At 42.8% G+C, this 10,547-nt stretch overlaps 1 protein-coding gene across 1 annotated transcript; it reads left to right on the top strand.

The window, feature by feature from the left end:
- Positions 1-441: 441 nt before the first annotated feature.
- cog1 (component of oligomeric golgi complex 1) lies at positions 442-10,323 on the top strand. Its single transcript, XM_060892548.1, has 14 exons — positions 442-783; positions 909-1,153; positions 1,412-1,593; positions 2,390-2,548; positions 2,714-2,870; positions 3,472-3,682; positions 5,535-6,251; positions 6,407-6,553; positions 6,657-6,809; positions 7,045-7,169; positions 7,283-7,391; positions 9,192-9,301; positions 9,407-9,488; positions 10,098-10,323. The coding sequence occupies exons 1-14, from the start codon at positions 478-480 to the stop codon at positions 10,233-10,235; spliced, it is 2,841 nt and encodes a 946-aa protein (XP_060748531.1). The 5' UTR covers positions 442-477; the 3' UTR covers positions 10,236-10,323.
- Positions 10,324-10,547: the final 224 nt, after the last annotated feature.

Genomic DNA, 10,547 nt, shown 5'->3' with positions numbered 1-10,547 from the left:
TACGTGGAGATTGGAAAGACTTGTTTGTTTTCCCACCCGCATTTCGTAAAATTCAGCCTACTTCACAGGGATTGGTTGTTTTCTCACAATTACTAGCAGGATTCAAATTGAATCTTTTAGTAATTAAACCTCCCTTACAGTTAAACTCAAAAAAGGTTTAATCGTTACGTTTATCCGACAATTTACATGTATTAACTTTATCATTTTATTAGTAATCAATAATCAAAAGTCCATAGGAAAAAATGAGAATTATACGTAATCTGTATCATATTATTTATATTTTTCTATTTAATGTGTCTGTTTAAAATGTTTAAGGACACTTTTTCTGGAACAAAACTCCCAATAGTTATTTATGCTGCTCCACGGTGGAGATGGGGAAGTGGGCGGGGCTTGTCACAAAACGGGTGGGGGAAATAGAACGCTGTTTGAGATTTGCGTACTTCCGGTTTTTCCAGTTGGCAGCTCATAGAAACAGCGATGGCCGCGGTTCCGGTTCAGTCACTCCGGGTGTCGGATATTAAAGACCCGACGGTGTTGTTTGAGCGTTACAGCACCGATGAAATCCGCGCGGTGGAGCGGAAAGTACGCGGAGAGATCGAGCAGAAGAAAGAGGAGCTGCGGCAGATGGTAGGAGAAAGATACAGAGACCTGATCGAGGCTGCAGACACCATCGGGGAGATGAGGGAGTGTTCAGAGAAGGTGGTTCTGTCCATCAGAGACATGCAGAACTACTGTCACACACTGAAACACAACAAACACACTCCTCAGGGCAGTAGAGCAGAGGTGGGTTTACTACAGTGTCCTTATTACTGAGGACATGGTGCTGTTGTCTCCTCATGATGACACAACAATACAGTGGCTGGTGGGAGAGTTGTAATGAAATGTGCTTTTTTTTTTTGATGATGAAGGTTGAGAAGCAGTCACAGGAGAAGTTCTACACTATGGCGGCTCAGATCAAACTCCTGCTGGAGATGCCTGAGCGGATGTGGAGCGCGCTGGAGGGAGCTCAGTACCTGCAGGCCACCCAGCTTCACCTCCTCTGTGCTCACCTGCACCGGCTGCTCCACCTGGACACGACCACCGCTTCGTACAGCCCTGTCCTAAGCCGCTTCCCCATCCTCATACAGCAAGTGGCCGCCGCTGGACACTTCAGGTAAAGCTGAGCCCAGTCCGCTTCTGACTGATGCTAAAAATAAAGGTCTGCGTCTACAAAACCTTGTCGTATAAACAGTGACACCTGGCCATGCGTATGAAACCAGAACACGTTAGATTGAGTGCTTTAATATAAACTCTGTACCAGGAACTACTTTCAGATCCACACGGTTATAGGAAACTAATTATTTTTGCTCTAAAATAAAAAAATGCTGGATGTGTGTTCTGCTGATTTTAAAGCCTCATCCCTCCTCCTCAGGTCTACAATCCTGCTGGACAGTAGGTCGGTGTTGCGTGGACGAGCCGTGTCGGATCAGGCGATTGCTGAAGCTCTGGTGTCCACCATGCTGCTGGAAGACAGCTCACCTCGCCAGGCCCTCGCTGACTTCCTGCTGGCCCGAACTGCGTCCATACAACAGCTTCTCAAGCAGCCTCAGCACGGTACACACACACTCACACACACACAAACACACACTGTTTTAATATTGTTTATTCTCAGATCCACTTTATATTGTCCATGGATCATTATGGCTGCTGAGCACACACATCTAATCCCAACCCTTAAGTTGTGTTTAAATCTAAGCCAATTTGAATAAGAGTATTCAAACTGGCACTAAAAAGTAATTTGTGGAGGAAACAAGAGGGGATCGATGGAAAAAATGAGGGTTTCTTCTATCGGGTGTATCAAAAGTCCAGAAGATTTTTTATTGTTATTCTGACATTGTATAGCTGTAGTGAAATGAAACTACGTTCCTTTAGAACACTGAGGAGACGTAAAGACACAAGCTACAGAGACAACCCAGTGCTAAGGGCTGAAAAGTCAAAATAAACCTATTAAACTATGAGTTAAAGATCCCACCATCCATTCCCAAGTTAATAATAAACCAGTATATTTAAAACTAAACAAAAAAAGTGGCAGATGGAACAGGACCAGTGTGCGTTCAAATCAAACCATGTTTCCTTCATTTCCCCTTTGAATCCAGACAAGACCAGACTCCAGACTTATACATGCTCTCCTTCTGAACGCTGAAGAACCTCTAGCTCTAAACAATACTAGACAAAGCTGGGAAAATGACTTACTTCAGAAAAATCCCAGAATTCTTTATTGAATATTAAAATGAAGGGCTGTATAAACCTGCTGATGACAGTAAATACTTGATACTGTAAGTTTTGATGCATTTCCATCATATTATAAGAAATTCTTGAATATTATATTAATTATTATTTTTTGCTTCAGGAGCTGGGATTAAAGCGCAGGTCTGCTCTCTGGTGGAGTTGTTAGTAACTACGCTTTATCAGGCCCATGCTGTGTTCTACCTGCCCCCAGAAGGCCGTGCGGCAGAACCTAGTCTGGGCTACGGGTTACTCTTCACCACCCTAGAGAACGTCACATCCGGTAAGAAAGAAGCTACGTCATTGCCTTAAGCTTAAGACGCAAGTAGGTCTTCCTACTACTGGTTGCCATGGTAATAACCTTTCTCAGAGGGTGTGAAGCTACAGGAAATCTGAATGCGATTTCTTGTTGTTGAAATGGAACGTATTTCATCTTTCGGTGTTGTAGGTAAAGGCAGGAAGGTGTTACATGGCGAGGTGAGTGCAGGCAGCTGGTTTAAGTATCTGCCTTCTTCTGTGACGGATTTCCAGCCTGCGCTGCGAACGCTGGCTCAACCCATCCAGAGCGAACAGCTCCGGGACACGTTGCAGCACTGGATCGACACGTGAGTCTCCCTGCGCCTGAATCCTACCGATCCATTATAAACGTACTAAACCAAAGATTCCGAGTAAATAAGGAAATAAAACACTTTAGGACCTGCTGTTAGAGGAAGTAACGAACACTAGGAACCTTTCAGGACGTATAAAAAAAACAGCTTGAAGACTTTCCTTTTAAACCACAGCAGATTGGCAACATTTAAATATTTGTTAGGAATTAGTGAATGTTGTTCATGTTGGACTTTTTATCCTTTTATAGCTACATTTTCTTTTGTGGAGTGTATTTGAATAAGGTTCTGGTTATCGCTGTAAACACAGATGTTGTCACTAATCTTTTTGTTTTTCTGTCTCATGAATAAAAAGGCAAAGAGTTTGGAGAGACATTAGATAGATAAATGGATAGAAGGATAATAGATCGGTGAACAGACAGATAGAGGAACAGGCAGTGGATGAAGAGCTTTACTCTAAATGCATTCAGCCCTTTTTTGTCCATTAAAGCTTGTTGAGATATTTTGCAAGGATGAATCAAACCCCAAAAGAAGACAATCTGATTTCATCTGACTTGTAGAATAATCCTCTGTCACTCATCCTTTACTGTGTGTGTGTCAGGTGTAAAGAGGACATGCGCAGCGGCATGAGCAGCCTGCTCATATATATTAAGAGTTTGAAGGGTTTGGCCTCCATCAGGGACGCAGTGTGTGAGCTGCTGAGCAGCGACTCCATCAGTCAGCACTGGAGCGGAGTGTGTGAGCGCCTGCTGGATAAACCGCTCGACCTGTGGCATGACCTGCTGCAGCCACTTTTCCTGCACAGACTACAGGTAGAGTGTCACTATCACATTGATGCTGACATTTGGACAATTTCTTGCATCTGAAAGTAGGAATGTCATCATACGGTCATGGCCAAAAGTGTTGGCACCCTGAGATTTTTCCAGCAAATGAAGTATTTTTCACAAAGTATTGCAATTACACGTTTTGCTCTACAGATGTTTATTTCCTTTGTGTGTTATTGAAACAACACAAAAAATGAGGAAAAAGCAAATTTGACACAATTTCACACAAAACTCTTAAAATGGGCCTGACAAAATTATTGGCACCCATAACTTAATATTTGGTTGCACACCCTTTGGAAATACTAACTGACATCAATCACTTCCTGTAACCATCAATAAGCTTCTTACACCTGTCACCAGGAATTTTGGACCACTCTTCCTTTGCAAACTGCTCTCATATTGAATGGGTGTCTTTTCCCAACAGCAATTTTAAGGTCTCTCCACAGGTGTTCAATGGGATTTGGATCTGGACTCATTGCTGGCCACTTCAGAACTCTCCAGCGCTTTGTTGCCATCTATTTCCAGGTGCTTTTTGAGGTATGTTTGGGGTCATTGTCCTGCTGGAAGACCCATTGTCTTGGACGCAAACCCAGCTTTCTGTCACTGGCTAGGACTACTTACTAAGTCCTTAGCCCTGTCTTTGTTGTATGTAGCACCCTGATCCTGGAGAAACGTTGTCTCATTTCACTGTGTACTGCAACAGTTTTATATGGTTGAAATGACAATAAAAGCTACTTGACTTGACTTGACCTGACTGGGCCCTAATTTGCGACCCAAAATCCTTAGCTAATCCTCAGATTTCATGATGCCTTGCACACAGCCAAGGCACCCAATGCCAGAGGCCCCAAAACAACCCCAAAACATCTTTGAACCTCCACCACATTTGACTGTATGTACTGTGTTCTTTTCATTCCGTTTTTGGTAAACAGCAGAATGATGTGCTTTACCAAAAAGCTCTATCTTGGTCACATCTGTCGACAAGACGTTTTCCCAGAAGGATTTTGGCTTACTCACGTACATTCTGGCGAACTGAAGTCTTGCTTTTTTATGTCTCTGTGTCAGCAGTGGGGTCCTCCTGGGTTTCCTGCCATACCATTTCATTTCATTTAAATGTCGACGGATAGTTTGACCGATGCACCCTGAGCCTGCAAGGACAGCTTGAATTTCTTTGGACCTTGTTCGGGGCTGGTTATCCACCATCCGGACTATCCTGCATTGCAACCTTTCATCAAATCTCTCTTCCGTCCACATCCAGGGAGATTAGCTACAGTGCCATGGGTTGCAAACGTCTTGATCATGTTGCGCACTGTGGACAAAGGAACATTTAGATCTCTGGTGATGGACTTGTAACCTTGAGATTGTTCATATTTTTCCACAATTTTGGTTCTCAAGTCCTCAGACAGTTCTCTTCTCCTCTTTCTGTTCTCCATGCTTTATTGCTCCATGCTCTCCATTTTTATATTGCCCACAAGGAGCGTTACATGTTTGAAACAAACGTATTTATCCACAATTTTGAAAGGATGCCAATAGTTTTGTCCGGCCCATTTTTGGAGTTTTGTGTGAAATTGTCATTTGCTTTTTCCTCTGCTTTTTTTTTTTTCTTTTTTTAAATTTATTTATTTATTTAGTGTTGTTTCGATACACACAAAGGAAATAAACACTTGTATAACAAAACATGTAATTGCAATACTTTTTCTGTGAGAAATACTTCATTTTCTGGAAAAAGTTCAGGGGTGCCAACAATTTTGGCCATGATTGTATGTGGGAGACTAACTCAAACTTGCACTCAGCTTAAAACAATTTATTTCATTGTCTTCTTTCTGTCTGTGTGTCTGTGCAGGTGATCACTCAGGAGGGCATGGAATCGATCTCCAGCAGCTGCAAACAGCTGTTATCCTCCACACTGCAGGAACTGGAAGGCGAGGCATCAAGCCGTGGTTCTCGCTTTGAGAGCGACGTGTCGTCATTTCTTTGGTGCGAGTCTCAGTCGGATTTGCCAAGCGATGCTGCGTGGGTGAGTGTGTCTCAGCGCAGCTCTCAGCCCGAAAGCGGCTTGTCCATGAAGACTCACGCCCTCACACCGTGCCTCCAGAACTTCTGCGCCACCCTTGACTCCAAACTTAAGGCCCAGCTTGAGGATCTGGGGCACTTCCTGCCCTCGGACGCCCCTGTGTCGTGTCTGAATCGCTACACCGACGGGCCAGCGGTGGAGCAGGCACTGAGTGAGCGCTGCACCGCCTGTCTGATAGACATCATGAGCAGCGTCCGCACCGAGCTCGCAGATTCCTCAGGTCGAATGAGCTCTGTCCTTTTCCTGGCCAGACTGTGTCAGTCTCTGGGGGAACTCTGCCCCAGCCTGAAACAGTGTATTCTGGGCCGACAGGGGGACAGCAGAAACACAGGAAGTCCCAGGGTCCAAAGCAGGAAGTTGGGAAAAGCAGGTGTGAGTAAAGGTTTAGAGCTCAGCCCAGCTCAGGTCACATGGGCCAGAATGAAGGAAGAGCTGCTTGCTTGCAGCATGGAGGCATATCGCATCTGGAGCTCTGCTGTGTCCCAGGTAACTAACACACACACACACACATTTTTCAGAAACGCTCTCTCGCTATACACACACACATTATCACAAAGTAACTAATTAAACCAAAATAGTGTAACAAATGTATAGCTCTCACTCTGTGTGTGTGTGTGTGTGTGTGTGTGTGTGTGCACTAGAATTTAGTGAAGCACTTTGCAAGTTCTCTGCACACTACAACAGCCGGTTTAGTCCTAATCACTGCCACAAACTGGGAGGAACTGGAGATCCAAGAAGAGGCGGAGTCAGGGAACACGGTTGTGTCTAAAATCCATCTCCCAGTCCAGGTGAAAGCTTTAGCCTCATTAATGCACTGTTATAGAACTGGGGTTTGCACAATGCAAGACATAGATATTATTAGGTTTATGCTGTGTGTGTGTGTGTATACAGCCCTCGTGGTACGTTCAGTCTCTGCTCTTTCACCTGTGCCTGGAGGTGAATAAGGTTGGAGGTCATGCCGTGCCGAGGATCACGCTGACCGAGCTGCTGCGAGCCTGTCTGGATCAGGTGCTCGCAGAATACGATAAGCTCACTCAGAACAAGGTGAGTCTGCCTGTCTGCCTGTCTGCCTGTCTGCCTGTCTGTCTGTCTGTCTGTCTGTCCTACTGGTTTTCTTTTCATCTCTCTCTTTATGCCACTGTCTTCCACTCATCTTCTCTCATGCTTTGTGATTTTATTTGACCTCTCTCTCCACATCATCGTTATTTCTCTCTCTCTCTCTCTCTCTCTCTCTCTCTCTCTCTCTCTCTCTCTCTCTCTCTGTCTGTCTGTGGTGTAGGATGTAGTGCCCCCTATCACTCAGAATCGAGGCCTGCAGCTGCTGTTTGACCTGCGCTACCTCAGTGCCGCTTTAACAGCTCGTACAGAGGACACTAAGAGCTCACGCTCGCACGTGCAGCCCAGGTAACAGAACATACAGCATCATTATACAGAAGTCTCACGGCCGTTCATTACCAGCACTCGTGTTTATCTTCAGCTGCATTTCCAGTGTTTGCTGTCTTTCGACTGTATTTCAGGATCCAGCAGATTTGCGACGCTCTAGAGAGCCACATTGATCCGTTTGACCTGGACGTCTTCACTCCTCATCTGAACAGCAATCTGAACCGGCTGACTCAGAGAACGTCGGTAAGTAACTCAAATAAATACTCGGTACAACTGCGGTGAGCAGAAAAGCATCTCAGAAAGCACAACATGTCAAACCTTCAGGAGCAGGAAACGACATCAGATTTTTCACCAGACAACATCTAGATTTCTTTTAGATCTTCTGAGTGATTCTTCACCCCAATCCTCATGCAAAAGGTAGAACTCCTAAGCAATGGCCTGCAGTTACCAGATCTTTGGCTGTTAAAACTCCTACAGGAGATTTTTACTCCACCAAATTCATCAAAATGTCTTTTGGAAGAATGGTGTTGATACATAAAGTATAGTTCCACATTGAATCCGTGCCAAAGTTTGTCCATTCCTCTCCCAGCTGTCTGTATATACTTGGGGACATTTAACATTTAAGACAATTGTCAAAACAGTTAACAACTGTTCAAACAACAGTTATTCAACTCTTTTGAATTATTTGCTTTGCTTCATCTCACAAAAAAAAAATACTTCAAATAGAGAGAAACTTTTATTTGTCTCTAGTTGTGAAAGCCAGCATCTTTTCAATCTTATATAGGAAATTTTTTTTTAGTCCAAAAAACCTTATATTTTCTTTTTTTTTTTTTTTTTTTTTTTTAGAATTTATTGTATGCCATATTACCCTAGTTCAGTGGTCTTCACTATTTTTTTCATGTGAGCCACACTGATAGGACAAAGTCAATAGGAGAGCCACTTTCACCGCAAAGTATGCCAAGTTATTCAGTCTTAAATAGCTTATCTGCTTAAATACAATGTACAATATTGCAATACAATAATTACCCGAGTTGCGGATGATGCATGCTCCCCATCAGTTACCTCTTTTGTCACTGTCACATTGCTTTGTTGCTGTTCATTTTGTGCGTGTTATTGTTTGATAAGAAATCATACAGTAAACACAAGTTGTTAACTAGCATGAAACACAAACTAGCTTCTGACAGGCCGCCAAAAACTGGCTATTGCGCAGAACGCAGTGAGTCAGTGACGAGTCAAATAATATATATAAATATATATTATTATTTGTAATAGAGCACATTCGTTTTTCTATGCTTCCCTGATTGTTTTTAATGTTATTTAAATGAAAAATACATTTTAACCACATGATCATTTCATCGTATTATTGACTGCCATGCGAGCCGCGTATTAAAGCTTGGCGAGCCGCAGGAGGCTCGCGAGCCGCGCAATGAGTAACACTGCCCTAGTTTGTGGATACTGCTGGAATTTGTGTATTTCCCAATGGGATATCCATCCATCCATCCATCCATCCATCCATCCATCATGTCACACTCCACGGTGGTGATTAATAGCTCAAAAATTAAAAACTAAACACTGATTAAAAACAAGACACTCTTTAAGGGCTTGTAGTTTTTTTTTATACGTATTTCTGTTTTCAAAGCCTACTAGAGGAAATATTGTCTTAGAATTGTTTGTAGCAGTTTAAACCTGAAGGTGTTTATCGTTAACCACTAAAATTCTGTGCAAGGTTCTCAACAGAGGGGAAAAACCACATGAACATCCTGACTTATATCAGACCTGCGATAAAATAAATGAAGAGTCGATTTCTGGCAATGGAAGCTACTGTACTGGACAAGAAGCTTAACTGTGGAGTCTTGTGAATGTGTGTGAGAATAATTTACGTGTAAAACGAGTAGAAATGATGTTGAGTCTATTCATGTCTAATTTAGTAACCAATATGGAGTGTAATACTGGACAGCCCTGGATGGGTTCACCTCATAACTCAAACACTCTATCATCCCTGTCTCGCTGTCTTGTCCTAATGGCTGTTCTCATTATTCTCAGGTGCTCTTAGGTCTTTTAACCGGCACAGAGAAGCAGTTCACTCCCAGAAGCTGTAATGTGAGCTCACAGGAGCCATACAACATCCTTCCGCTGGCCAGCAGTCAGATCCGGTATGGCTCGTTACACTTATTCACTCACTCAATGGATTTTCTTGTTTGTGATATTTTAGAAGGAGGTTATGAACCTGAATTTTTTTTTCTTCTTCCAACTGACAGATTTGGCCTGCTGCCACTGAGTATGACCAGTTCCCGGAAAGCCAAGTCATCTTCTAGAACATCAGATATCTCTAGACCGCTTGTGAGTGTATATTACGAATCATTGTGTGTGTGTGTGTGTGTGTGTGGGTGTGTGAGAGAGAGAGAGAGAGAGAGAGAGAGCACAACAGAATATACTGCTTGCTGACAGGATAGCTGGAGTATTTCCTCCTTTAAGTCCCAGGTGAAAAGTTCAGTTTTGTCCAGGTTTTACTTCCTCTATTAATGTCATTTGTTTGCTTTCAGTTTTCAGTTACGATGTTCTAGAGAGAGCGAGAGAGAGACGAATTTCCAGATCTCAAAGCGCTTGGTGAAGTAACGTTAGTGTGTGACGATGCTGTGATTTTGCTTGCAGGGTGTTTTTGCGAGACGCTGATTTGCATGTCAGTGGTTTTAGTTGGAAATTAATGGAACGGTTTGAAATGCATGATTTATCAGCATCTTTCTGTTACACTCTTATGATTGGAGCCAGTTTAGACAAACCATCATAGCAACCTTGTTAAAAGATTAGCAATATTAGGAAAACGTCTGGAAATGCACAGGTGTATTTCACGACTATATTCTTGGTCCATGTTCCATGCATTTTTTTTTTAGTATTTGTGCACTTGAGAATTTTTTCCTACTCATTCGTCTCATTTTTATTTTTTTTCAGATTGCTCCGTCGTCCAATCCCGTTTCAGAAGACACCTTCCGACCTGGGAACCTCTTCAGGCAGTTAGCCAATCAGGATGAGGATCCGGTTGGCCCCTCCCTCTTTAAGTTAGGCTGGCTTTCTGGCATGGCCAAGTAATTTTTTTTTTTGGGTGAAGTTTAAGGTTTTTAATGTTGTTCACATTCTGTATAAATAATATATGCATATAAATATGGTTTGAGATTAAAAAAGTGTGCTTGTTTGTTTTTCTTGTACTAGGAAATAAAGCTGTGTGTGTGTGTGTGTGTGTGTGTGTGTGTGTGTGTGTGTGTAATAGAAACCTCAATTTGTTTGAATTTAAATTATAGAATTTGCACTTACACTTTGTATATACAGACTATAGTGTCGAGTGTTGCTTTATCCAGAACGTCCTCATGCAAGTTTGCTAGGTCGAGGACTTGAGAGGCAAAC

Source organism: Tachysurus vachellii, chromosome 18 (assembly GCF_030014155.1).
Source record: "Tachysurus vachellii isolate PV-2020 chromosome 18, HZAU_Pvac_v1, whole genome shotgun sequence".
NCBI classification, from domain to species: Eukaryota; Metazoa; Chordata; class Actinopteri; order Siluriformes; family Bagridae; genus Tachysurus; species Tachysurus vachellii.
The sequence above is the reverse complement of the archived record's forward strand: the minus strand, read 5'-3'. Positions and strand labels throughout refer to the sequence as shown.

Bases quoted from the DNA above. Each gene is read 5' to 3' on its own strand.
- cog1 (XM_060892548.1), top strand. From the start codon at position 478: ATGGCCGCGGTTCCGGTTCAGTCACTCCGGGTGTCGGATATTAAAGAC. The intron at 2,549-2,713 runs GTAAGAAAGAAG...TCGGTGTTGTAG, and splicing joins CCTAGAGAACGTCACATCCG to GTAAAGGCAGGAAGGTGTTA. The intron at 6,810-7,044 runs GTGAGTCTGCCT...TCTGTGGTGTAG, and splicing joins ATAAGCTCACTCAGAACAAG to GATGTAGTGCCCCCTATCAC.